Source organism: Elephas maximus, chromosome 6 (assembly GCF_024166365.1).
Source record: "Elephas maximus indicus isolate mEleMax1 chromosome 6, mEleMax1 primary haplotype, whole genome shotgun sequence".
Classification (NCBI taxonomy): Eukaryota; Metazoa; Chordata; class Mammalia; order Proboscidea; family Elephantidae; genus Elephas; species Elephas maximus.
Window position 1 is genome coordinate 5,437,817 of NC_064824.1, and position 27,622 is coordinate 5,465,438.

The 27,622-nt window shown below is 44.5% G+C and overlaps 2 protein-coding genes and 1 long non-coding RNA gene across 17 annotated transcripts; 1 reads left to right on the forward strand and 2 right to left on the reverse strand.

Moving 5' to 3' along the window:
- Positions 1-697: 697 nt before the first annotated feature.
- LOC126078507 (uncharacterized) lies at positions 698-8,874 on the reverse strand. 15 transcript variants are annotated; one of them, XR_007518061.1, is made up of 4 exons: positions 4,033-8,874; positions 3,617-3,972; positions 3,437-3,556; positions 698-3,316 (listed from the first exon to the last, which is right to left on the reverse strand). It is a non-coding gene; the product is annotated as an uncharacterized LOC126078507 (long non-coding RNA). The 15 variants fall into 15 exon arrangements; XR_007518056.1 differs by having other exon boundaries at positions 3,377-3,556; XR_007518065.1 differs by having other exon boundaries at positions 699-3,556; positions 4,033-4,332; positions 4,449-8,874.
- A 39-nt stretch (positions 8,875-8,913) lies between these two features.
- On the reverse strand, positions 8,914-22,006 carry IMP4 (IMP U3 small nucleolar ribonucleoprotein 4). Its single transcript, XM_049889058.1, has 9 exons — positions 21,578-22,006; positions 21,055-21,163; positions 11,822-11,905; positions 10,965-11,074; positions 10,727-10,859; positions 10,486-10,640; positions 10,315-10,409; positions 10,141-10,214; positions 8,914-10,051 (listed from the first exon to the last, which is right to left on the reverse strand). The coding sequence occupies exons 1-9, from the start codon at positions 21,578-21,580 to the stop codon at positions 9,939-9,941; spliced, it is 876 nt and encodes a 291-aa protein (XP_049745015.1). The 5' UTR covers positions 21,581-22,006; the 3' UTR covers positions 8,914-9,938.
- A 177-nt stretch (positions 22,007-22,183) lies between these two features.
- On the forward strand, positions 22,184-26,517 carry CCDC115 (coiled-coil domain containing 115). Its single transcript, XM_049889059.1, has 5 exons — positions 22,184-22,404; positions 22,485-22,588; positions 22,705-22,787; positions 23,594-23,725; positions 24,778-26,517. Exons 1-5 carry the CDS (start codon positions 22,294-22,296, stop codon positions 24,888-24,890), a joined length of 543 nt encoding a protein of 180 aa, XP_049745016.1. The 5' UTR covers positions 22,184-22,293; the 3' UTR covers positions 24,891-26,517.
- Positions 26,518-27,622: the final 1,105 nt, after the last annotated feature.

A 27,622-nucleotide genomic window follows, 5' to 3' on the forward strand; every position in this document is an offset into this window, starting at 1 on the left:
TTTGGGAAATTTTTGTCTTCTTTATCCCCTTACTTCTTGAATTTTGAACCATGAATTAATTTTTGGTTCACAAAATCACATTTTAAAAGAAAGCGCATGGAATAATTTCCAAGGTTGTGGGTTGTGGGGCTAATTCTGAACCATGTCTACCTGACGCCAAGCCCTAGGCTGGACCTCTGACACAGACAATACATGACTACTCTGTAGCATTTTCACCATCGCCAGCAGATCTCTAGCCTTCTTTGAAGGAAATGAAAACCTGAACTACAGAATCCTAGAAAAGCAAATGGGAATTGGGAGGAAAAGAACCCCCCAGTAAGCTCTACATTCCCTCCCCTACACTGGGGCTGAGGGTGAGTTGAGGGGCAGGCCCCTTTCAGCAAGGGACACTACTGGGCCCAGCCATACCTTGAGGTGGGCATGTGTACTACAGTCAGGCCCCAACACTCAAGATTCTCCCTGAAAAGTCATACACAGACATTCAGTAAAGAGATCAAGGATGACTCGAGGGGGCACTCCCACCGCTGCTGCAGCTAGCCAAGGGCATCCTGAAGTCCTAGCCAATTCAATGTGGCAAGGAAAAAAAAAAGATCTATAAAACCAGAAACAAGGAGTCAAAAAATCTGCAACTAGCAGATGGCATAATAGCTGGAAAGTTCTGGAGATCTTGGAAATCTTATGAAAAGCCATCAAGAACTTAAAATTTAATAAAGTATCCAGTTGAAACACACCAAACATATATATATACTCAAACTGCTTTCATATATGCAAATAATATTGAATTTGAAACTATAGGGCAAAAAAAAGGTTTCACATTCTTGAAGAACATAGGCAACAAGTTTCAAATCCCTAATGAACAAATGGATCTAAGCAATGATACTAATGACATCAAGAAAATGATAACCAAACACTGTGATTCTCCTGGTGGAAGAACATAGAACTCCCAGGTCAAGGGTTCCTGACAAAAAAAGCTGAACGTGTTATCTGAGGGAGCCTCTTTAATATTAACTCGGAGGACACACCAGGGCGGAGGAAATAGTCAATGACACCACAAGGATAAGATCCGCAACATCCAGACTCTGGAAGCTCCACAAGACACATCAACCGGTTTCCTAACTGAATAAACTACAAAGATAGAAAGAGATAAAAACCTGTAAGTTAAAGAAGACTTAGGACTTGTAACAGATATTCGCAGCAGCATTATTCATATAGCCAAAAAGTGGAAAACCACCCACATTCTATAAACAGATGAGCAGTTGGATAAAATGTGGTATATCCATATTACTCAGCAATAGAAAATACTGATTCACAATAGAACATGGATGAACTTTGAAAACATTATGCTAAGTTACAGAAGTCTGTAACAAGACCACATATCATATGATTCTATTTATATTAAATGTCCAGAGTAGGCAAATCCATAGAACGAAAGTACCTCAGTGGTTGCCAGGGGCTGGGGGTAGAAGAATGGTTGGAGGGGAATGGGGAGTGACAGCTAACAGGTATGGGGTTTCTTTTAGGAGGAACAAAAATTAGTTCACAGTGGTGACTGCACAATCCTGTAAATATGCAAAAAAAAATGTACATCTTAAATGGGTGAACTGAGTGGTGTGTAAATTGTATCTCAATAAACCTGTTTTAAAAAAAAACTTGAAACATATTAACAATTTGCAATCAATGGACTTAATTTGGATCCTAATTCAAACAAACACTGTAAATAGGGAAAACTGAACACCAACTAGATATCTGATGATATAATAAAGGACTAGCTGTTGATATTTTTAGGTGTAATAATGGTATTATTTTTGTTGGGTCCTTATCTTTTAAGATATATATGGAAATATTTATGGATGATATGTCAGATTTGCTTCAAAAGAGTATAGTGGATGGGGGTGGCTAAGAAGAGATGAGGCTGGCCAACTCCTGAGACAGGCTCCCAGGACTCATCAGACCATCCTCTCTGCTCTCATGTATGTTTGAAATGTTCCACAATTAAAAGAATTAAAATAATATAAAGAAGGTGAACAAATGTTATCTACATATATGATAAAGGATAAAGAAAGAGCAGACATGCCCCAGAAAAAAAATATACACACAATGGCAAGTATTTGAAAAAAATGCAAAACCTGTCATAATGATAGCCATGAAAATTCAAATAATGAAACATGCAACTAGAGCTTGGCAAAAATTAAAAAGTCTGATAATGTTCAGTGCTGGTGCAGACATGGAAGAGCAGGCACTCACATACACTGACAGTGGCAATTTGTCAACATCTATTATCATTCTGGAGCCTGGTAGAGCAGTGGTTAAGAGACGCTAACCGGAAGGATGGCAGCTGCTCCTTGGAAACCCTATGGGGCAGTCCTACTCTGTGCTGTAGGGTCACTATGAGTCAGAAACGACTTGATGGCAACAGTCTTGGTTTGGTCTTTTATTATCATTTTGAAGACAGGATTTCACTTGTAGGAATTTATTCATCAGATACACTTGCTAAGTATACACAGGAGAGTCTTCAGTTTGATGTTCCTGAAGCAGTATTGGCAGTAGCAAAGCAGGAAGCAACCTGAATGTGCAGCCATTAAAAAGGAAACAGATCCACATGGAACTGTCGTTAAGTAAGACACCCTAAAGATATCATTAAAGAGAAAGACACAAGTTTCAGAGTTTTGTGCATAACATGATCCCATTTGGGCTAAAAAATACCAGTTGACAAATGTATGTATACCATGAATAGAGAATATCTGGCCAGATTTTAAAGTCAATAGTGATTATCTCTTTTGATCCAGAGGAGTAGACCAACAGCTGTATCTCAGACGGCCACTCACAAGCTTTTAGGACTCCAAATACTACTCACAAAACTAAGATGCAGAACATAACTTTATGAACTCTATTACACAAATTGACTGAGATGTCCCACAAGACTATGGTCCTAATCTTTCAAACTCAGAAAACCAATCCCATGGTATTGTCTAACAAGTATCTGTAACTGTGCCCCTTATGGGCTTGATTATACATACGAACACATGTGCGTAAGTCACACAGATGCAAATACAAACACATACACGTATACCTATATATATACGTATATATATCTACAGACATACATACACATATACCTTTTGGTTGTTTTAAAATGATGTCATCACAATTGCCAACAGACCCTTTCTTCTGTGTACTATCTAACGACATTGTTTACCTTCATCAAGCTGTGCCCACTTCACCCTCATTCTGTGTACTATCTATCGACATTGTTTACCTTCATCAAGCTGTGCACGCTTCACCCTCATTCTGTGTACTATCTAACGACATTGTTTACCTTCATCAAGCTGTGCCCGCTTCACCCTCATTCTGTGTACTATCTAACGACATTGTTTACCTTCATCAAGCTGTGCACGCTTCACCCTCATCCTGTGTACTATCTAACGACATTGTTTACCTTCATCAAGCTGTGCACGCTTCACCCTCATCCTGTGTACTATCTAACGACATTGTTTACCTTCATCAAGCTGTGCACGCTTCACCCTCATCCTGTGTACTATCTAACGACATTGTTTACCTTCATCAAGCTGCGCACGCTTCACCCTCATCCTGTGTACTATCTAACGACATTGTTTACCTTCATCAAGCTGTGCACGCTTCACCCTCATCCTGTGTACTATCTAACGACATTGTTTACCTTCATCAAGCTGTGCACGCTTCACCCTCATCCTGTGTACTATCTAACGACATTGTTTACCTTCATCAAGCTGTGCACGCTTCACCCTCATCCTGTGTACTATCTAACGACATTGTTTACCTTCATCAAGCTGTGCACGCTTCACCCTCATCCTGTGTACTATCTAACGACATTGTTTACCTTCATCAAGCTGTGCACGCTTCACCCTCATTCTGTGTACTAACGACATTGTTTACCTTCATCAAGCTGTGCCCACTTCACCCTCATTCTGTGTACTATCTAACGACATTGTTTACCTTCATCAAGCTGTGCACTCTTCACCCTCATTCTGTGTACTATCTAACGACATTGTTTACCTTCATCAAGCTGTGCACGCTTCACCCTCATTCTGTGTACTATCTAACGACATTGTTTACCTTCATCAAGCTGTGCACGCTTCACCCTCATCCTGTGTATTATCTAACGACATTGTTTACCTTCATCAAGCTGTGCACGCTTCACCCTCATTCTGTGTACTATCTAACGACATTGTTTACCTTCATCAAGCTGTGCCCACTTCACCCTCATTCTGTGTACTATCTAACGACATTGTTTACCTTCATCAAGCTGTGCACGCTTCACCCTCATTCTGTGTACTATCTAACGACATTGTTTACCTTCATCAAGCTGTGCACGCTTCACCCTCATCCTGTGTACTATCTAACGACATTGTTTACCTTCATCAAGCTGTGCACGCTTCACCCTCATTCTGTGTACTAACGACATTGTTTACCTTCATCAAGCTGTGCACGCTTCACCCTCATTCTGTGTACTAACGACATTGTTTACCTTCATCAAGCTGTGCCCACTTCACCCTCATTCTGTGTACTATCTAACGACATTGTTTACCTTCATCAAGCTGTGCACGCTTCACCCTCATTCTGTGTACTATCTAACGACATTGTTTACCTTCATCAAGCTGTGCACGCTTCACCCTCATTCTGTGTACTATCTAACGACATTGTTTACCTTCATCAAGCTGTGCCCACTTCACCCTCATTCTGTTACCTTTCCCATCACCAAAAATAACAGGTGTCTACTATCTAAAGAGTGACCCCCTCTCCCCCACACCCCATCCTTGGTAGCCACTAACGAACATTATTTCTGTATATTTACCTGTTCATGTCATTTAATAAAAGTGAGAAATAGACTATTTGTTTTTTTTGTGATTGACTTATTTTGGTCAACATGTCTTCCAGATTCATTCATGTTTCAAGATGTCTTGGAAAGTCGTTTTTCTTTATTGCTGATTAACAGTCCATTGTACATATGCACCACTTTACTCATCTATTCACCTGCTGATGGGCACTTAGGTCGTTTCCATCTTTTCACTACTGTGAATAGTGTTGCAATGAACCCAGGTGTGCATATATCTTTCATGTCACTTCTAGATCCCTAGTGCATATACCCAGGAATGGAATTATTGGGTCATATGGCAGCTCTGGAAACCCTGGTGGCGTAACGGTTAAGTGCTATGGCTGCTAACCAGGTGGTCAGCAGTTTGAAACCACCAGGCGCTTCTTGGAAACTCTATGGGGCAGTTCTACTCGTCCTTCAGGGTCGCTATGAATCGGAATCGACTCGACAGCAGCAGGTTTTTTTTTTTTTTATGGCAGCTCTACCTCTACTTTTTTGAGGAACCACCAGACTTTTCAACAACAGCTGTACCATTTTGCATTCCTGCGAACAGTGGATGAGAGTTCCAATTTCTCCACATCCCCTCCAACACTTGCTATTTTCCATTTTACCTTAGCTATCCTAAAATGAGTCGATTTGGACTCACGGCAACCCTACGGGACGCAGTATAACTACTCCATAGGGTTTTCAAGAAACGGCTGGCGGATTTGAACTGCCAACCTTCTGGTGAACGGCCGAACTCTTAACCACTGTGCCACCAAGGCTCCTTATACAGCCATCCTAGTAGGAGTGAAATGGTTATCTCATTGTAATCTTGATTTACATTTCTCTGATGGCTATCACTGGGCACATTTTGGAGTGTGCATGTTGGGTAATCCCTAGAAGTCTATCCACTAGATCAGAGTAGATGTTTGATTAATTTTACTGGTATTATTGAAATTTCCTTCTAAAGAAGTCTTTACCTATTACCAGCCTAATTCTCTAAACCTTTAGCAATCATGAATCGCTGGTAGTGCGGTGGTGGTCAAGAACTTGGCTGCTAACCAAAAGGTCAGCAGTTCAAATCCACCAGCTACTCCTTGGAGGCCTCGTCCTATAGGGTTGCTATGAATCAGAATCGACTCAATGGCAATGGGTTTGGTTTCTTTTTTTTAACCAATCATATTCTGGTTTTTTCAAATTTGTCAACTTGACAGATAAAAATGGTTTGTTAAAAACTTTCTGGCAGTCAATATCAAAAGGCTTAAATGTGTGCATCTTCTTGGACCAGAAAATTCTACTTCTAGAAAATAATTATTTCTAAGGATATAATGAGGATGGTGGGCAAGATGTTCATTCCTGTATTGTTCATTCCTGTAATGGTGAAAAACTGGAAGCAACCTAAACATATGATGGATTAGTTAAATAAACCATAGCACAGCCATAAGAAAAAAAATTCTTTGCAGCCATAAAAATTATGTGGTAGATCACAGGTCCTGAAATTTTGTTGAAATGTCTCATTGTGAGGTCACCTTCTTTATACCTATTTGTTCCTCTGGACATTTTTTACAAATTAATTTGCAATGCCCTAATTTTTAATTATTATTATTTTTTTTTGGTGCAGTTTTATCTTATTCCATTAGAAACAAGCATGGAAGAACACGGACTATATCATTCAAGTCTCCTCTTACCAGCACCACTTTTCCCACTCAGCTGCCAAAAATAACCGCAGCCAGTTTTGTGAGACAGACTTCTGCCTAAAATGCATCTCATGTTATGCTTTTTTTTTTTAACATTAAGTAGCAAATGAATACATGTTCACGCCAAAAAATTTCAAATAGATGTAGAATAAACATCTCCATTATCTTTTGCCCTAAATCTCACTGGCTTTTAAACTATCAACAGGTTGGCATGTCCCCTTGTAGATCTTACTTGAATACCTGTAATAACTTGAAACAATAGAAAAACAATTAAGCTGTCTTAATGGGGACAAGGGCACTTGTAATTATTTTTTAACTATTAAGAAAATTTCCAAAGACGCATAAAAGTAAAAGAAAAAAAAAAAGCATCACCTACATCTGACAATTAGTATTTTGCTTCAGCTACATTTTTTTCCCTCTGCTTAAACATCTTCAAATACCAGGCTGATATTTCACCCCCAAATACTTCAGCATGTCTTTAAATATTAAGAACATTTTCTAAAGTAACCCCAATGCCATATCACCCAATGAGATTAACAGTAATTCCTTAAAAACTTCAATAACTTTTTCTGTGGAAACAATTTCAAATTTATATAAAGGCTGCAAATACAGGACACAGATCTCCCACATGCCCTTCGCTTGGCATCCCACTTGTTAACATTCCTGAAACATGTGGCAGACATGATGTAGGCCAATTCCCATTAAGAGTGTGATTCTCCACAACCACAGTCTAACCACCAACCCCAGGATGTTCACAAGGGAGCAGGAGACCCTGCTCCAACTTTTGCCTCCCTTACTTTTACATTTCAAAATTATACTTATTTTCCTAATAGAAAAATCAAAGAAAGAGATGCAAAAGTACCCCTTTTGCACTGCACCACCCCTAAAATCCACGTCTCCTTGCCAGAGTCATCAGTCAGGCAGGGAATCTCCAGACATCATCTGCTCAACACACAAGACGTCCTATGTGACACTCTCGCCCGACTACTTTCTCTCTTAATTTTGTTTTCTTTGCCTCGCTTAAAAAAAAATCCCCTGCACAAGCCTCCGAAGAAAGCCACTCCCATGCTGTCCTCAGAGGAGTCTGTCCCAATGACCATTTCTGACTCCTACATCCATGTGTTCTCATGTGATGCCCAGGACGGTGACTCAGGAAGTGGGATCACATTTAAATGGTAAAAACTCTTCCACCCTGCATTCTGAGAAGTTGTTGTCCTTGGTTCTACCATCAGTGCAGTATGAAAGGGCCTGTCCCAGAGTGCCACTGATACTACAGACCATCCACCCTGATGGTATATAATTGGCCTTTGTAAAGTCCTCCACTGCTGGTGGAGCTGCTGGGTTAGCTGAGGAATTTGAAAGAATTACACTAAGAAGCTTTACTTTAACATATTTAACACAGTGAAGGCCACAATGAAGTGCATTTTTGTATCTTGTTTATTTTCTGTCTCCCCGTGCCTGAGAGCTGGCCCCACAGTGCCAAGCCCTGCTCTAAACCAGCATTCTGTGCTCCAGTTATTAAAAAGCACACAACATTGATTAAGCACTTGTTCTGTGCTGGGAAAACATTTGATACAGCCCTGGACCTTTCGCTGCTAAGCCCAGGACAATGCAGAGGGACAACCTCATCATGCCTGTGATGCCTGCTGGGGTGAGGAGCTACGTGAAAGAGGAAAGACAGGAAGCCCATGACCACTGAAGCGTATTTACGAGTACCCACAGTGGGCTGGATGCTGTCCCCACGCCAAAGACATGTCTACATCTTAATCCCTAGAACCTGCAAATCTGACCTTACTTGGAAAAAAGATCATTGGAGCTGAGATTAAGTTAAGGATCTTGAGATGGAGAGATCATCCTGGATTACCCAGCTGGGTCCCAGATCTAATCACCATCGTCCTTTGAAGAAACATACAGGGCAGATAAGACAGATGAGGAGGAAGCAATGTGAAGATGGAGGCAGGGAGCAGAATGAGAAAGCTTCAAGCCAACGAATGCCAATGACTGCTGGTAATCACCAGGAGCTGGGAGACAGGCATGGAGCAGATCTCCCCTGGAACACCAGGAGGGAGTGTGACCCTGGAGACACCTTGACTTCGGAGGTAATTTGTACAGCAGCCACAGGAATCTAATACAGGGCATCATACTATCCTTTTACACGTTTGGCAATTCCCAAAATTTACAGAGAGAATTTAATGGCATATCCTTCAGTGAGGATGGAGTGAGGCTGTGGAAGCTGGCCGAGGCTGTGGAATGCTCTGCAGAAGAAACTGGACTGCCATAGGCAGAGCCAGAGAAGGAGACACAAAGGTCCTATCTCCTGCAATCCCTGAACGCTATGGCCCAGTGAGCCCCCGCCCTCTCTTTAGCCCACCCTCCCCCCACAACTGGTTCACTCCTGTTCCTAGAACCCTTACGAGCACTGTCCACCACATGGCCTTTGCACAGGCTGCACCCTTTGCCTGTAGTGTTTTCCCCCAGGTCATCCAGGTGGCCTTTGCTGCCCTATTCCATCATTCAGCTTTCTCCAAGAGGCCTCCCAACTCCCCATCTCCACCGCCCACCCATCTTTTTCTTCATGGCTCCTATCCTCACCTGACGTGATTGTTTATTTTTATCACTGCCCTCTGAAAAGTCATGTGCACTCTGCATGGTCTTCAAACCTACTTGTGTCAAACCAGGACCCTTTGGAAGATACAAGGTATGTGTGCAAAGAGAAGGAAGGGGCTGGCCTCAGGTGATCCCCAGAGGGAACAAGTGTGAAGAGAGCAGGAGACCACAGCCTCTCCTGGGCTGCACTGGCCCTCCCCTGTGTGACCTCTGGCAGGTTCCTCTCTGACACGAGAGGTGGAGGTGTGCACGGTGAGTGGTCCCCCACTGTGTCTCCAGTGCATGAAGAGAAGGTGAGCCTGGAGGAGGTCTCAAGAAAAAAGCAAGGTATGACCCAGCACCTCAGGGAAGTCCACTTGGCCAAACCGAATCATGCCATGTCCTCCTCTACTCTGGTCGGCTCACGCTCATTAGTTGTAAACACAACTAGTGTGACCAGGCCCTACCACCTGTGTCCAACCCTGACTCCTCAGTGAGCTCCTACCAGGCCCTACCTGTGGCTAAAAGGCAAAACTGGGGCATGGAACCTGCCTTATTCCAAACACAAGCCCAAATTCCAGACCTAAAGTGACCTCAATCCCTTCAGGATACCAGGTCTGAGTATGCCCAGATCTCCTTCAGACTCAGCCTGGCTTAGGTCCCTGTCCCAACACATTCAGAAGACGGGGGCAACACGCCACAGAGGGTTTATTTTGACTCCTCCACCCCTCCCCTATGAAACTCCTTTCTATAGCTCCATGGGTCCATGACGATCCCACCTTTTGCGTTCCAAGTCCATGTCTCTGACCAACAAGCAAGGCTCATTCAGCACTCAAGAAAACCCTCTTGTGTGCAGTATTGGTGTACGGGTGCCAGCGCCACTCGACATCAGCCGTGGCCTCCTGTTCCAGCGTGCCTAGGCGAATCATGTACACTGGGAGGGGCGGGAGGGGGATGTCAATACTTACACAGCCAGCCACCCCTTCCCTTCCTACTGAAATGTGGGATAAAGCCCAGACTTACGCTTCAACTCGAAACGAGGTCCAACTTCAGTCAGCTCCACATTGCGGGCATCCATCTTCTTGTAGATGTGGTGCCTGGTGGGGAGGGGTGGGAACAGCTGTGGGTCAGTGAGAAACAATACAAGGGACGTAAACATCAAGACATGATCACTGGGGGCCTGGCCCATGAACCCACCGGAAGGAGATATAGTCATCCTGGTTTGCGAAGGTGATAATCCTGTGGCTGTCATCTTTGGGCACAGGGAACAGGTACCGTAGGATATCAGAGACCTGGGGCAGAAAGGAAGAAAGTGGTGAGTGCCTGGCCAGGCCTAAGCCCCACCCTCACCCACAGCCTCAGACTCACCCGCTTGCCCAGGTGGGAGGAGAAGCCATGCATGACGAGGTGGGGCTTGGCTTCTGACATGGTGCCCAGGTCAGGGATATCGTGCCGCATGACGACGTTGCAAAGTGTGAAGTATGCGGTGGGGCCAAAGGGCAGGTGGCTGACAATAAGTCCCACTGGCAGGGCCAGGTGGGCTGTCAGAGACCCTGTCTGCCCTCAGAGCACCTGTCTTATGCCCCCGCTCCCTCCTGCCCAGGCTTACCAGGTGTGCCCCGGTGCTCGTGAACAACCAGCAGGTCGGTGACTCCATTGGCTTTGCAGGCTCTTACCAGGGCGCCCACCTCATGCCGGCCTCGGTTCATGCGTTGTGCTCCCGGGAACACCAGCTTCAGCTCCTGCACGTGAACACGTCTATCACGGCTGGTCCCAGAATACATGGGTAAGCCTATTTGGTCCATTCCTGACTTCATGTCTCCCATTCATCCCTCACCCACCAGTACCTTTGCAAACATCTTGAGGCGGGAACTGGGGTCTCGGGAGGTGGTGATCATGATCTTGGGATCCTCGACCCCTGCCCATCGATATTCATCATCTACATGGCTGGTTACGCCTGTCAGGAGCGTGAGGAGGAGTGACTCAGTATTGTCTTGGGAGTGAAACGCTAACTCGAGGGCGGGCTGAATCTATTTAGAGCAGTGCTACTCCACAAAACCTTCAACAAGATGGGAATGGTCCACACCTGCACTGTGCTCAACAGGCAGCTAACATCCATAGAAGGCTACCGAGCATGTCAAATGTGGCCAGTGCAACTGAGGAGATGAATTTTTTAATTTTATTTAAATTAAATTATAACGGTCACGTGGCTACCATGTTAAGACAGGACAAGTCTAGATTCTGCTAAGGTCAGAGATGACAGACTCCTGTCCCTCAACAAACATTTACCATGTTAGTTATTCTTTTCGCATTTGTTGAATGACACAATGAATGAAGCATCTGGGTGCCAATGATGGGCTGCGGACATGGCAATGATCAAAATGGGCATTGTCCTGCCCTTGCGGAGCTCACATTCTAAGCGGGGGGAGGATTAACAAAGTAACTAAAGGGTAAGCGGGGTACTATTGTACGTGTCATTAGAATGAGGTTGGGAGAGACCAGGAGAGCCCCCCTGGGAAGTAACATCTGTGCAGAGCCAGGAAAGCATTTGGGAAATGGGTCCCAGGAGCACAGAATGGGAGCAGCACAGCCTTTTCCCCAAGGTAGAAAAGTGCTTGGCACATCTGGGGAAGGACATGGAGGTGAGAGGGCTCAAGCGCAGAGAGAAGTCAGTTCACGGGGTCAGAGAGGGCCACACAGTCACCTTCACCACCAGCGTCGTCAAACTCCAAGGATCCCTGTAAGGCTAGAGCCTCCCGGCGTAACTCGGTGGGAATCAGACGGTTCTCTGGAGGAGAAAGACAGAAGGGCTGAGACACATGCATGAAGCCCTTAGCTGACACAACACTGTGGCTAACATACGTATCAATACCTATCCTACTCCTTTCTGAGCACAGCAGTGATACCTGATGGGGGTGGGGTGAGCAAAGCTTATTTGTCTATATGCAGCGGGTATAAGGACCTTCATTTTTTACAGCTCTTGATGCTCATGACTTGAGGTCTTTCCAAATATTTTATTACAAGTATGTATTGCTTCCAGTCAGAAAAAGTTAATTTTTTAAACTAATTTTTTATTGTTAGAATATACACAGCAAAAACATATACCACATTCAAGTTTCTAGATGTACAATTCAGTGACATTGATTACATTCTTTAAGTTGTGCAAACATTCTCACCCTGGATTTCTGAGTTGCTCCTCCCCCATTAATATAAACTCATTGCTCCCTAAGGTTCCTCTCTTTCCAGTTACTGTTGCCAATATGATCCTGTACAGACTGATCTTAAAAGAGCATTATGTTTAAGGCAAACGTTCTTTCTTAGTTAAATTAAACTATGGTTTGGTTTTAAGAAGACTTCTGGGGATATTTTTGGTTTAAGCTTTGAAGATTATCGTAGGACAGTAGTTTCAGGGTTCATCCAACTCTATGGCTCAAGAAAATCTGGATTCCGTGAGAATTTTAAATTCTGCATTTTCCCCCTTTGATCAGGATTCTTCTCTAAAATCTTTGATCAAAACATTCAGTAATGGTAGCTGGGCACCATCTAGTTCTTCTGGTCTCACGGCAAAGGAGGCAGCTGTTCACGGAGACAGTAAGTCACCCTTTGCATACCCTCCTCCTATTCCTGACTCTCCTTCTTCCTCTGTTGCTCCAGGTGAATACAGACTAATTGCTGTGCCTTGCATGGCTGCTTGCAAGCTTTTAAGACCCCAGGCACGGCACAATAAACTAGGAGGCAGAACAGAAGCACTACACATGGTATTAGGACATTTAACTGGCATGTCCCATGAAAGTATGACCCTACACTTCCAAACCAAGAAACCAAATCCCATGAGGCTTTTGGTTGTACATAAGCAGCCTCAGCAGTTTTTTCTTCTGGTCACTGCTGCAAATATATCCATCACACAACTTCTGCCAGTTCAACTTTTTAGAGGTGCACAACTTATTGAAATCATTACATTAATTGGCTGTACAACCCTATCCTTAATTAATAGGAATTTTCCATCATCGTAAACCAAAGCTCAGTACTTCATAAGCAAAAACCTCCCTCACCTCCCCATGCCTAGTAACCGCTAAAAGTTTGGTCTCTACACATCCATCTGCTCTTTTTCTTTTTATGTAAGTAAGGTCATATAGTAATTCTCCTTTTGTAATTGAATTATTTCAGCATGTCTTCAAGCTCCATCCATATTGTACTGTGTATCAAAATTTCATAACAAATTAATTTTTTTAAGACTAAATATGGACTGCTGTTTCTGTATGAAGGTAGACCAGAGACCCTGAAACCCTCCAACAAACAAATAGCTAATCATGCCAAGAGGAGCATGGCTAGGCCTGGCTCTTGGTCAGAGGGGCTGGGCTGTGGGCATGACCACTTTGGGAAACTTCTGACATTGCTGTATAGAGGTGAGCTGAAGAGGAACGTACCCTCCCAGGACTCAGTGTTTCCCTCCGTTGTGCCCCAGAGGAAGCCTTGCACACAGAAGAGGCCTTGTTTATAGCAGCAGCAGCAGCAGGACTGTTCCTAGCTACGCCCAACTGAACACAAGCTCAGTGCCAACCACTGAGAAATGGATGAATGTTATAGACTGAATTCTGTTCCCCCAAAATATGTATTTTTTTATTTTATATATTTTTTAAATTATTGTTCTACATTTTTCTCCAGCTCTGTCCAGGACCCTCTACCGTGATCCCTGTCAGAGCACTCGGTGGAACCCAGGCACCACCTAGTTGTGGTAGACTCAGTCTGGTGGAAACTGCGGTGCTTGAGGTCCATTAGTCCTTTGAGTTAATCCTTCCCTTGTATCTTTGGTCTTCATTCTCCCTTATTCCAGACAGGGTGAGACCAGTGGAGTATTTTAGATGGTCGCTCACAAGCTTTAAGGCCCCAGCAGTTACTCACCAACGTAGAATGCAGAACATTTTCTTTATAAACTATGTTATGCCAACTGGGAAACCCTGGTGGCGTAGTGATTAAGTGCTACGGCTGTTGACCAAAAGGTTGGCAGTTGGTATCCACCAGGTGCTCCTTGGAAACTCTGTGGGGCAGTTCTACTCTGTCCTATAGGATCACTATGAGTTGGAATCGGCTCAACAGCAGTGGGTATGGTATGGTATGGTATGTGTCTTTCTTCATTCTCCCTTACTCCATACAGGGTGAGACCAGTGGAGTATCTTAGATGGCTGCTAACAAGCTTTTAAGACCCCAGCCACTACTCACCAAAGTAGAATGTAGAACATTTTCTTTATAAACTATGTTATGCCAATTGAGTTAAGATGTTCACTGAGACAATAGTTCCCAGCCCTCAGCCCAGTAATTTGGTCCCTCAGGGAGTTTGGATGTGTCTAGGAGCTTCCAGGACCTTGCCTTGGACAAGTTATACTGGGTTCCCCAGTACTGTGTACTGCCTTGCCCTTCATCAAAGCTACCACTTATCTACTGTCTAGTTAATAATTTTCCATTCCCACCTCTCCCCTCCCTTGTAACCAGCAAAGATTGTTTCTTTTTGTGTCTAAATCTTTTCAAGAGTTTTTATACTGGCAGTCTCATACAATATTTGTCCTTTTGTGATCAACTTATTTCACTCAGCAGAATGCCCTCCATACTCATTCAAGTTGTGAGATGTTTCGCAGATTCACCATTGTTCTTTATCACTGCATAGTAGTTCCACTGTGTGTAAGCCTAACCTGTGACTAGGAGCTCTGACGGCACAATTTGCTAAACAAAACAAACCACCAGCCACTCCACAGGAGAAAAGATGTGGCAGTCAGCTTCCATAAAGATTGTTGTTGCTGTTAGATGCCATCAAGCCAGTTCTGACTCATAGCAACCCTATGGACAACAGAATGAAACACTGCCCAGTCCTGCGCCATCCTCACAATTGCTGTTATGCTTGAGCCCACTGTTGCAGCCAACATGTCCATCCATCTCATTGAGGGTCTTCCTCTTTTTCGCTGACCCTCTACTTTACCAAGCATGATGTCCTTCTCCAGGGACCAGTCCCTCCTGATAACACATCCAAAGTACGTGAGATGTAGTATGGCCATCTGCTTCTAAAGAGCATTCGGGCTGTATGTCTTCCAAGACAGATTTGTGTCACAATCAAAGGCACCAATTCTTCTTCGGTCTTCCTTATTCATTGTCCAGCTTTCGCATGCATATGAGGCGATTGAAAACACCATGGTTGGGTCAGGTACACCATAGTCCTCAAAGTGACATCTTTGCTTCTTCACACTTTAAAGAGGCCTTTTGCAGCAGATTTGTCCAATGCAATGTGTTGTTTGATTATTTGACTGCTGTCTCCATGGGTGTGATTGTAGATCCCAGTAAAATGAAATCCGTGACAACCTCAATCTTTTCTCCATTTATAATGATGTTGCTTATTGGTCCAATCGTAAGAATTCTTGTTTTATGTTGTGTAATCCATACTGAAGGCTGTGGTCTTTGATCTTCATCAGTAAGTGCTTCAAGTCCTCTTCATTTTCAGCAAGCAAGGTTGTGTCATTTGCGCACTGCAGGTTGTTATTGAGGCTTCCTGCAATCCTGATGCCACATTCTTCATATAGTCCAGTTTCTCGGATTATTTGCTCAGCATACAAATTGAATAAGTACAGTGAAAGAATACAATTCTGATGCACGTCTTTCCTGATGTTAAACCATGCAGCATCCCCTTGTTCTGTTTGAACGACTGCCTCTTGTTTTATGTATAGGTTCCTCATGAACGCAATTAAGTGTTCTGAAATTCCCATTTTTCGAAATGTTATCCATAATATGTTTTGATCCACACAGTCAAATGCCTTTGCATAGTCAATAAAACACAGATAAACATCCTTCTGGTTTTCTCTGCTTTCAGCCAAGATCCATCTGACATCAGCAATGACATCCCTTGTTCCCACGTCCTCTTCTGATTCCAGCTTGAATTTATCACAGTTCCCTGTTGATGAACTGCTGCAATCACTTTTGAGTGATCTTCAGCAAAATTTTATTTTTGTGTGGTATTGATGATTTGTTTGAGAATTTCCACATTCTGTTGGATCACCATTCTTGGGAATAGGCACAAGTATAGATCTCTTCCAGTCGGCTGGGCAGGTAGCTGTCTTCCAAATTTCCAGGCATAAATGAGTGAGCACCTCCAGCCCATATCCATATACTGAAACATCTCAACTGGTATTCTGTCAACTCCTGGAGCTTTCTTTGTTTTTCACCAATGCCATCAGTGCAGCTTGGACTTCTTCCTTTAGTGCCATCGGTTCTTGATCTTATGCTACCTCCTGAAATGGTTGAACGTCAACCAATTCTTTTTGGTACAGTGACTCTGTGTATTCTTTCCATCTTCTTTTGATGCTTCCTGGGTCATTCAATATTTTCTCCATAGATTCCTTCAAAACTGCAACTTGAAGCTTGAATTTTTTCTTCAGTTTTTTTCAGCTTGCTAAATGCTAAGTGTTTTCTTCCCTTTTGGTTTTCCAACTCCAGGTCTTTGAACATTTTATAATACTCTGCCTTCTGGAGCTGCCCTTTGATATATTCTGTTCAGGTCTTTCACTTCATCATTTCCTTCATTCGCTTTAGCTACTCTAAGTTTAAGAGCAAGCTTCAGTCTCTCCTGACATCTATTTTGGTCTTTTCTTTCTTTCCTGTCTTTTTCATGACTTTTTGCTTTCTTCATGTATGATGTCATCCCACAACTCATCTGGTCTTCAATCATTAATATTCAATGTGTCAAATATATTCTTGAGATGGTTTCAGGTGGGATATGCTCAAGGTCTTATTTTGGTTTTCATGGACTTGTCTTAGTTTTCTTCAGCTTCAACTTAAACTTACAAATGAGCAATTGATGGTCCATAAAGATTACAACCTTGGAAACCCTATCAGGCAGTTTTACTCTGTCCTAAACTCATTGCCATTGAGTCAATTCTGACTCACAAGGACCCTATAGCACAGAGTAGAACTGCCCCATAGGGTTTCCAAGGCTGTAATCTTTGTGGAAGCAGACTGCACATCTCTCTCCTACACAGTGGCTGCTGGGTTTGAACTGCTGACCTTTCGCAATTAGCAGCCAAGCGCTTTAAACCACTGTGCCACCAGGGCTCCTACTCTGTCCTATGGGGTCACTATGAGTCAGAATGGACTCCAGGACAATGGGTTTTATACCTGTAGTTGAAAACGGCTTTTCTTTGTTATATTAATGACACACCATTAGTGTAGGATGCATCTTGAGTCAAACTTTTGTGAAATATAAAAGAAGCAGATTAAGCAAACAGAGACGGTAGAAGATAGATGCCATGCCATGAGATCACCTAGGAGCCAAGAAATAGTAACTAAAGAGACGAGGACCTTCCCCCAGAGGTGAAAGAATGAAAGCCCTACCCTAGAGCTGGAGCTGTGAATTTGGACTTCCACTCTCTGTTTGAAAACAAATTTGTTTGTTAAAACCACCCAGTGGTGGTGCTTCTGTTAAGGAGCCCTGGTGCCTGTTATAGCTGCACTAGATAACTAACGAACATCCTGCAGAATGGGTTTTAGAACGCTGAATGAAAAAGCGAAGCTACAAAAGAATACATACCACCTGATACTATTTTAAAACTAAAACGCAACCAGCATGGTTTAGGGATACAAATAAATGTGCTGTACACACAAAGAACAGCAAAGAAATGATTTACTTTTAAACAGTATTGGATACAATAGTTTTCTAAATTGACGCAAATATTCCTGAATTTCAATGTATTGGCGATTTTTCATTCCTTAAGGTAGGTGGATGGATCACAGACGTTTATTTTAATGTTGTTTCTTAACATAAAAGCATGCATGCACGTGCACGCACACACACACACATATACTTTTTGTATCTGTACACCAGAAACATAAAACCATCAAAGTGAATTTAAAATAATCTAAGTTATTGGAATGTGCTGAACCATCAGATAAGAAACATAAAGTTCAACCAACACAAAAACCAACAAAATAGGAATAAGTGTAGCAATTTCAATCAGGCATGTATGAAAAATCTCTTCGCTAATATGACAAATGGCAATGTGGGTGGGGAGGTGGACTGCAAAGCTAGATTCCTACTTCAAAACACATATAAATTAAATTCTACAGCAATTAACAATTTTAAAAACACAAGAGAATCCTAATAGCTCTAAATGAGAAAAAAATATTCTTGTACTGAAAAAGGCAGCAAGGAGAAAAACCATGGGTGGAAAATATCTACAGAGCTATGCAATAATTTAAAAATTGGAAAGAACTAGATGACTATTAATTGCTCTATGCAAGTTCGAGTTGAAACTGAAGAAAATTAGAAAAAGTCCACGAGAGCCAAAGTACAACCTTGAGTACATCCCACCTGAATTTAGAGACCACCTCAAGAATAGATTTGACACATTGAACATTAATGACCGAAGACCAGATGAGTTGTGCAATGACATCGAGGACATCATACATGAAAAAAGCAAAAGATCATGAAAAAGACAGCAAAGGAAGAAAAAACTAAAATGGATATCAGAAGAGACTCTGATAGTTGCTCTTGAACATGGAGAAGCTAAGGCAAATGGAAGAAATGATGAAGTAAAAAAGCTGACAGAAGATTTCAAAGGGCAGCTTAAAAAAGACAAATTAAAGTATTACAATGAAATGTGCAAAGACCTGCAGATAGTAAACCAAAATGGAAGAACACGCTCGGCATTTCTCAAGCTGAGAGAACTGAAGAAAAAATTCAAGACTCAAGTTGCAATTCTGAAAGAGTCTATGGTAAAATATTGAATGACCCAGGAAGCTTCAAAAGAAAATTGGAAGGAATACAGAGTCACTGCACCAAAAAGAACTGGTTGATGTTCAACCATTTCAGGTGGTAGCATATGATCAGAAACCAACGGTACTGAAGGAAGAAGTCCAAGGCTACAGGAACTTTTGAAATACTAATTGAGATGTTTCAACAAATGGATGCAGTCCTGGAAGTGCTCATTCGTCTAAGCCAAGAAATTTGGAAGACAGCTACCTGACCAACCAACTGGAAGAGATCCAAATTTATGCATATTTCTCAAGAAAGGTGATCCAACAGAATGTGGAAATTACTGAACGATGTCATTAATGTCGCACACAAGTAAAATTTTGCTGAAGATCATTCAAAAGTGGCTGCAGCAATACATCTACAGGGAACTGCCAGAAATTCAAGCTGGATTCACAAGAGGATGTGGAACGAGGATATCACTGATGATATAAGATGGATCCCGGCTGAAAGCAGAGAATACAGAAAGATGTTTACCTATTTTTTTTTTTTTTTTTATGCTAAAGCATTGGACTGTGTGGGTCATAACAAATTACAGATAACGTTTCAAAGAAGAGGAATTCCAAAACAATTGTGCTCATGAGAAGCCTGTACATAGACCAAGAGGCAATCGTTCAAACAGAACAAGGGGATATCGCGTGGTTTAAAGTCAGGAAAGGTGTGCATCAGGGCTGTAGCCTTTTACCGTCCTTGTTCAATCTGTACACTGAGCAAATAATCAGAGAAGTTGGACTAAATGAAGAAGAACGTGGCATCAGGACTGGCGGTTCATTAAACCTGCATCATGCAGATGACACAACTTTGCATACTAAAAGTGAAGCACTTACTGATGAAGATCAAAAACTACGGCCTTCAGTACAAATTACATCTTAATATAAAGAAAACAAAAATTCTCACAACTGGACCAATAAGCAACATCATGATAAATGCAGAAAAACTGAAGTTGTCAAGGATTTCTTTTTACTTGGAACCACAATCAACGCTCATGGAAGCAGCAGTCAAGAAATCAAATGACATGCTGCACTGAGCAAGTCTACTGCAAAGGACCTCTTTAAAGTCTTGAAAGCAAAAATGTCAGCTTGAAGACTAATGTGCGCCAGACCCAAGACATGGTGTTTTTAATTGCTTCGTATGCATGTGAAAGCTGGACAACGAATAAGGAAGACTGAAGAAGAACTGACGCCTTTGAACTGTGGTGTCGTCTAAGAATGCTGAATATAGTGGACTGCCAAAAGAACAAACAAATCTGCCTTGGAACAAGTAATGACAAGAATGCTCTTTAGAAGCAAGGATGGTGAGATTATGTCTCACATACTTTGGACATGTTATCAAGAGGGATCAGTCCCTGGAGAAGGACATCATGCTTGGTAAAGTAGAGGGTCATGGAAAAGAGGAAGATGGACTGACACAGTGGCTGCAACAGGAGGCTCAAGCACAACTATTCTGAGGATGGTGCAGGACCATGCAGTGTTTCGTTCTGATACACACGTGGTCGCTGTGAGTGGGAACCAACTAGATGGCATCAAACAACAACAAACACACTGTAAACAAAGTTAGTAAGTAAACTGTAAATTGGATTAAAAACAAACAAAAATCAGTGCTCAATAGGGATTACAATGGCTGGTTTTTTGGAAGTAGATCACCAGGCCTTTCTATCCCTTTGGATGGACTCAAAACCTCCAACCTTTTGGTTATCAGGCGAGTGTCCTTAATCGTTTGCACCACCCACGGATCCAAAATATGGATGTTGTTGGTGTTAGGTGGCGCTGAGTGAGCTGACTCACAGCGACCCTACAGGACAAAGCAGAACTGCCCCCCAGAGTTTCCAAGAAGTGACTGGTGGATTTCAACTGCTGACCTTCTGGTTTGCAGCGGAGCTCTTAACTACTACGCCACCAGGGCTCCAGAGCCTGGATACTGCAGCATAAATAATGAACAATACCACCATTTGGGAGGGACACTTGTAAATCAACAGCAGGACCCAAGGGCAAGGAAAACGTACGTAAACACTTGAAAAAACGCCTAACCACACTAACAAATACTAACAGACGCGTTTACTACGGAAGGTCATTTTCCCGCGCGATGTTTACAATGACTTCTTATTTTAAAGTCCCAGGACCTTGCCTCACTCCCCGGTTGGGGCGGCGTACCTTCGAGCGCGCGCCGGAGCCTCTCCTTCTTCTCGTGGGCCGTCCGCCGCGCTTCCTCGCGGGCCTTGCGGTACAGGTACTCGCGGCGCAGGCGGGCCTCGCGGCGCAGCTGGGACAAAGCGCGTCGGGTCAGCCCCTCATCTTCCACACCCGCCCCGAGCCCCAGGGCTCACATCCCCAGCCCTGCGGGCAGGGGCGTAACGAGGGTAACAAAGACCAGGGGCCATCTCTAAACTGCGCTTGCCCCCCTCCAACTCGAGCGCCCAGGGGTAACCTCTAAACTGAGCTGCCCTCCCCCGATTTCAAGATGAATAGACGTTGATAGCGTAGAAACTCCTTCACCTCTTGCCCGGTTGTCTCCTCAGGCGCGTTTCGTATTTGTGCGGACTCGAAACGTCACTCCGCGCCTCGGCCCCTTTGCACTTCTTCTCGAGGGAACCCTCCCCTCACTTGTCCCCCCCTCCCCACTACGCTTCTGCCTCGAGGAGCCCCTATCCACTAAAGGGAAACCGATTCCTCCTACCATCCTGAGCGCCGCTCCCACGTGGGTCTAGGAGAATCTGTGGTCGTCGCTGGCGCAACGCAGCCCTCACTTCCGCCCTCAACCAAGAAGGTCGCTAAAGGCTTCACTGCTGTTGTCTACGAGAATGCCCAATGTTAAGATGGCGAGCAGCGGCGGGCGTTGCAAGGCGAGGGGCACTGGAGCAGCCGATAGCCTAGGTGGTCACACGGCTTAGGCTAGCCATTACTAAAGATGCCGGCCCGCGGCTTCACTGCTTGCTGCAGCTGTGTAGGATGCCTAATTTTAAGGCGGCAAACCCCTAAAACAACAATAATTGGAGGGTCGAAACAGCCCAGCAGTTGTAAAAGCGGTACACGATTGACTAGGGGATTGTCAGCTGGAATTAAATTCAAAGCCTCTACTCCCGTAATCAAATTTGTTGCCATCCATTTCCGCTACCTTTAATTCCCCACAGCGCTTGCCTGCTTCCGAAAGCGGGTCGGAGCCACCAAAGCCTGCGCCGACCGCCAGGCACGCTTCAGGCACAGAGCCGAGAGAGGAGAATTGGGCCTTCCGGCGCTCCGTCCCTAGGAGCGCTCGCCCTTCAAGGGCAGCCGCTGAGGGTTTCGTGTGCCGATTGGCTGTTACCCGGAGCGGCGGGCGGTGACTGGGCGAGCTGAACGGAGACCGACCCCAGACCCGAGCCTTTGCGCACTTCGGGACTGTTCGTGTAGCCCATGGCAGGAGCAGACTTGCGGGCCGAGTTGGACTCGCTGTTACTGCAGCTGCTCCGGGACCTGGAGGAGCTAGAGGCGAAGCGGGCGGCTCTGAACGCCCGGGTGGAGGAGGTGGAGGCTTGGGGCGGCTGGGCGGGCGAGTGGCTACACGGAGGTAAACTGGGGCTCACCGCTCTCTTCTCTCGCCTTAGGGCTGGTTCTCGCTCTCCAAGGCTCGTTACGCCATGGGTGCCAAGTCGGTAGGGCCTTTGCAGTATGCGTCCCGCATGGAGCCCCATTGCCGCGTCCGCACCAGGTGAGGGGCCATGGATGTCAAGGCCAGGCTTGAGCAAGAGAGGTGGGGGGCAGGAAAGAGGCCAGAAAGGGGACCAGCCTGGTGCCGCCAGAAATCCATCCTTTCTTGCCCTTCAGCGAGACCCAAGACGGACCTGAGAAGTTGTGGGTGGTGAGAGCCGTCGGCCAGACCCCAGAGGAGGTGGGCCCGCGCGAGCCAGGTGAGCGCCCACTCCTTCCAGTCAGGGTACCTTCCCAATGTAGAGGACAAAGTGCACAAGACAAGGAGATGTTTTCATTCCGGCTGTTGCGATAGACAGAGCACCCGAGATCAGAAGGTGAAAATGTCTCGTCAGGGTGATTTTGGTTTTGTCTTGGACTTTGATATGGAGCCCTGATGGCTCGGTGGCTAAGAGCTCGGCTGCTAACCGGAAGGTTGGCAGTTCGAATCCACCAGCTGCTCCTTGGAAACACTATGGGGCAGTTCTACTCTGCCCTGTAAGGTCGTTAAGAGTTGGAATCCACTTGACAGCAACGGGTTTGGTCTTTGGTTAGACTCTGATGGAGGGGAGGAATAGACAGTTGGGATTGTTTTGCAGTCAGGAGAAATCTTGCTCAGCTGAACAGGTAATGTCTATCTTTGTGTTTAGCTAGTTTGGAGGGGACAGACTTCTAATCTCCTTAATCATTCATGAGACAGCAGGGAGTTAGGGGATCTGTGTCTGACCTCTCCGCAAGTTCAAGCAAAAGGGAAGAAGTTCGTGTTTGATTTTGTCATAGGTAAACAAAGGGATCACTGTGAGTCTTCTGGGAGTTACGAGAAAGAGCAGACAGAGAGTCTTATCTAAGTCGTGTGGGGAAGGGTGGTTTTTTACAGTAAGCTGTTTCTTAGAACACAAAATATTGTTGGGATTTTCTCAACCATTGCTGTTCTCTGGGATCACAAGGCTCAGGAAGTTCAACACTGTCATCAACGAGACAAGAGCCAGGGAGTAAAACCCCCAGCCACCTGCCTTTCTTTCCCCAGCTCTGCGAAGGCGAAAGGGCCTCTCCAGGACTTCCAAGCCAGAGCCCTCTGCAGCCCCTGAGGATCCCCTGAACTGGTTCGGGATCCTGGTTCCTCTAAGTCTGCGGCAGGCCCAAGCCAGCTTCCAGGAGGGTGAGTGGACCCTGCCAGTTGAACATGTGGCCCTGGGGCAAACTCTGATTCTATCCACAGGGAGCACCTGAGATGCCACACCTTGGGTTAGTTTGTAAAGGGCTTTATGGATTGCCTTCATCATAGACTTTGCTTGGACATTTATTGTTCTTTAAAAAAAAAAAATTTACCGTCTTTTGGTAGCGTTCCACATATCTTTCATGGAGTGTTTATTGTATGAAGGAGAGAAAGGCAGCATGCAAGTAAGAAAGTAGGCCATTACTATAATACCACGTAGTGAAAATTATTAGGAAAAAATAGGACAGTGTGGTGAATGGAGTGAGACAGGAGTGGGCTGGGGGCTATTTTATGAAGGGTGGCTAGGGAACGCTTCTCTGAGGAGATGAAGGAGAAAGCTGTGCAAATTCTCTAGGGAAACTGTTCCAGGCATAGAGATCAGCCAGGACAAACGTGTCTGGTGTGTTCAAGGAACAGCAAAGAGGAGGCCAGTAGTTTGGAGCGGAATCAGTGCTGTAGACAGTACTAGGGGCTGAAGGCAGAGAGGGGTCTGGACATAGATGATTTGAAGACTGTAGGTCCCAGTGAGGACTTTCGGAGCCATGGGGTGGCTCTGAGTAGAGGATGGCGTGATTGGACTCGCAGGGTAACAGGATTCTTGTGGCTGTTGGGTAAGGATAGCCTGGAAGGCAGAAGGCACATGGCAGGGAGCAGCCAAGTGTGAGATGAAGGCGGAGGTAGGAATAAGCAGTGGGATCCCGCACATGTATTGAGCATAGAAGCCCAGGACTTGCTGACAGATTGGATGTGGGTAAGATAAGAAGAGCGGTTGAGGATGAGCCCAGTTTCCATCTCAAATGCCCAGAAGGATGGAGTGGTCCTTACCTGCGGTGGGAAGGCTTTGGGCAGCAGCTGAGGGGAAGCTGGGAGTTCAGTCTGTTGTGGTTAGTGTGCAATGTCTACCTGATGCCCAGGTGGAGATACTAAGTGGGCAGTTGGGCACAGCCATCTGGAGTTTGGGGATACCATGATGACATTGTCTCTTTTGCCTCCAGGTCTGCAGCTGGCTGCAGACATAGCCAGCCTCCAGATACGCATCACCTGGTGTCGAAGCCAGTTCCAGGGACTCCAAGAGAAACTCAGGCAGCTCAAGCCTGGGGCTGACTGACCTGCATCCAGAGAGTCAGGGCAGTGAACACAGCTGTTCTCAGATGTGACGGCCTTAAATCAGGCCTTCTTCCTTTACACATTGCCCCTATTCCACCTCAGCTAATCGCCCGTCCTTAAAATTCCCATGATCTTTATGTTTCCAATTTTGTTAGTTTGAAGAGGCAAACTGAGTAATGTTGAAAGTCACTGCTTTAAAACCACTTCTAGGCCTGTGTTCTCATGGGACAGACACTCACATGGGGCAGATGCAAGGCTGTTCACCTTAGTGAGGAAACAGAAACAGCCTCATGGATAAATCAGCTGTGGTTTAGTTATAAGGTGAGACACTGTACAACCCTGTCCCAGAGAAAGGCAAGAAACAGGTGCTTCGGGTTCACTATCTGTAAAAAAAAAAAAAAAAAAATGAAACCCATTGCCATCCAGTCGTCTCTGACTCATAGTGATCCTATTGGACAAAGTCGAACTGCCCCATAGGGTTTCCAAGGAGCAGCTGGTGAATTCGAACTGCCGACCTTTTGGTTAGCAGCCAGACGCTTAACACCTGCGCCACAGCATTCACTCAGTCCTCAAAACTGGCTTCAGGTGAGGAAAGTGACATATATGGCTGAGAGATCAGGACAATCGCATACTAAATAAACAAGCAGGCAACACCTGAGTAGATGGGCAGCCATTGGCAGGTTTTACGCCTTGAAGTAAAGATCTTAGATTTTCAAGGGAACCCTAGGAGGAAACTGAGTTTTTAAAAATCTGCTTGCTACCGCACCAGGAGTGAGACAGAGCCTCTTTTCATGTGTTTCTTTTTCTGGGAACTCTGTCATTATCCTTGGTTTGTTTTTCTACTGGTTTGTTTATGTTGGTAGCAATTTCTAGGAGTTTTTATGTTTGGGGGAAATTAGTACTTCATTCATAATATGAGATAAAAATAATTTTTTCCTAGTTTGTTTTTTGACTTTGTGGTGTTTTTCAATATTTTTTTTATTGTAAAAGAAAACATTATGGACCATTGTACAGGACATTTGAATAGCTTAATGAATAACTAAGGTGAACACTAATAGCTGTCATCCAGCTCTTGTGTTTTTTAATTTTTTTTTTAATAGAGTTGAATCAGCTGTTTTATGATTTTTGGATTTGGACTGTAATTGATTCAGAGCTAAGCCTTTCCAGGAGACACCTGCCCTGGCTCACTCTCCTAATCCCAGCCGAATAGGCCACACATTCTTCTGAAATTGTCCTTGACAAGATAACCATACGATGGCAGCTGGCCCCAACTAGTTTTAGCAGGTTTCCAACACCATCTTAGTACTTTAAGTTATCTGCTAGCTCATTAAGTGCAAAATACATGTAAGCACCCTGCCCCCAGGTGGAGACTTAACATGCTAATGAGGGAAAATTGACCTCTTCTTCTGTCCAGGAGAATCGAACCCTTGTCTAAAGAAAATGCATAGTCATCCCCAAGCTCTGGATGCCTGCTTGAAGGTTGATCCTGAATATCCACGATAGATTTACATTTCCTTGTCTGCTCTCTGTAAAAGCCCTCCTCCCCAAACCGCCTGCGAGCAGTCCTGGAGGCAGCAGCCCTAACTGTTCCTTTTCCTTGGCCAGCTAAATAAAGGTGCTTTTCTGATCTCCTACCACAGCCTCTTGTTTATTGGCTATGACAAGTCATGCAAAGCAAAACCTGGGGTTTCCACCTGGCAACCTGATGAGGCAATGAGGCAATTCTCAGGTGTTTACCTCAAGAATGTATGGGGTTTCTTCATGGTCCCCAGACCTTCTTTTAGCCCAAGACTGGAACCATTCCCAAAGCCAACTCTTCAGACAAGGATCAGACTGGACTATAATATAGAAAATGATACTGGTGAGGAGTGAGCTTCTTGGCTGAAGTAGACACATGAGACTGTCGGTAGCTCCTGTTAGGAGGGAAGATGACAAGGCAGAGGGGACAGAAGCTGGCTGAATGGACAGGGGGAATACAGGGTGGAGACTCACTTGATTTGTATACTTTCACTTATAAAAAAAATTAAAAATTTTTGAGGTTTCTATTGGGGTATGGGAGTCCTGCATCCAAATTTTATCTTTGCTGTCGTCGTGTCTACATGCTGCGTGTTAATGACTGCCCTCACCCCTAGTTTGAGACACCACCTCTATCTTTCACTTAATCCGAGGGCATTCAAATAAATAAAAACACCATTGAGTGGATTTCAACTCACGGTGACCCAAAGGCCTGCAGTTCAAATTCACCAGTGGTTCCTTGGAAACCCTATGGGGCATTTCTCTATGAGTTGGAGTCAACTCCACAGTAATCCCAGTGTATAAAACCAAAGAAAACCATTGCTGTTGAGTCAATTCTAACTGATAGCAACCCTATAGGACAGAGTAGAACTGACCCATAGGATTTTCAAAGGTTGGCTGGTGGATTCAAACTGCCGACCTTTTGGTTAGCAGCCAAGCTCTTAACCACTGCACCGTCAGCGATCCAATCCTGGTGTACATTGGCTTTAATTTTGGAGTATTCATTTTGTTTCATGGAAACTGGTGGTATAGTGGTTAAGTGCTATGGCTGCTAACCAAAAGGTCACCAGTTCAAATCCACCAGGCGCTCCTTAGCAACTATGGGAGCAGTTCTGCCCTGTCCTATAGGGTCACTCTGAGTCGGAATCAACTTGACGGCAATGGGCTTGGCTGTTTTGTTTCATGGATCTTCCTGTCAACTCACCAGCATCACACTGT

Excerpts from the sequence above, each read along its gene's own strand:
- IMP4 (XM_049889058.1), bottom strand. Across the intron at positions 11,906-21,054 it reads GCTCCGGCGCGCGCTCGAAG|AGAACCGTCTGATTCCCACC; the intron begins GTACGCCGCCCC and ends TTTCTCCTCCAG. Across the intron at positions 11,075-11,821 it reads TGACGACGCTGGTGGTGAAG|GCGTAACCAGCCATGTAGAT; the intron begins GTGACTGTGTGG and ends CGCTCCTGACAG.
- CCDC115 (XM_049889059.1), top strand. The coding sequence starts at position 22,294 with ATGGCAGGAGCAGACTTGCGGGCCGAGTTGGACTCGCTGTTACTGCAG. Across the intron at positions 22,589-22,704 it reads CATTGCCGCGTCCGCACCAG|CGAGACCCAAGACGGACCTG; the intron begins GTGAGGGGCCAT and ends CTTGCCCTTCAG. Across the intron at positions 23,726-24,777 it reads CCAAGCCAGCTTCCAGGAGG|GTCTGCAGCTGGCTGCAGAC; the intron begins GTGAGTGGACCC and ends TTTTGCCTCCAG.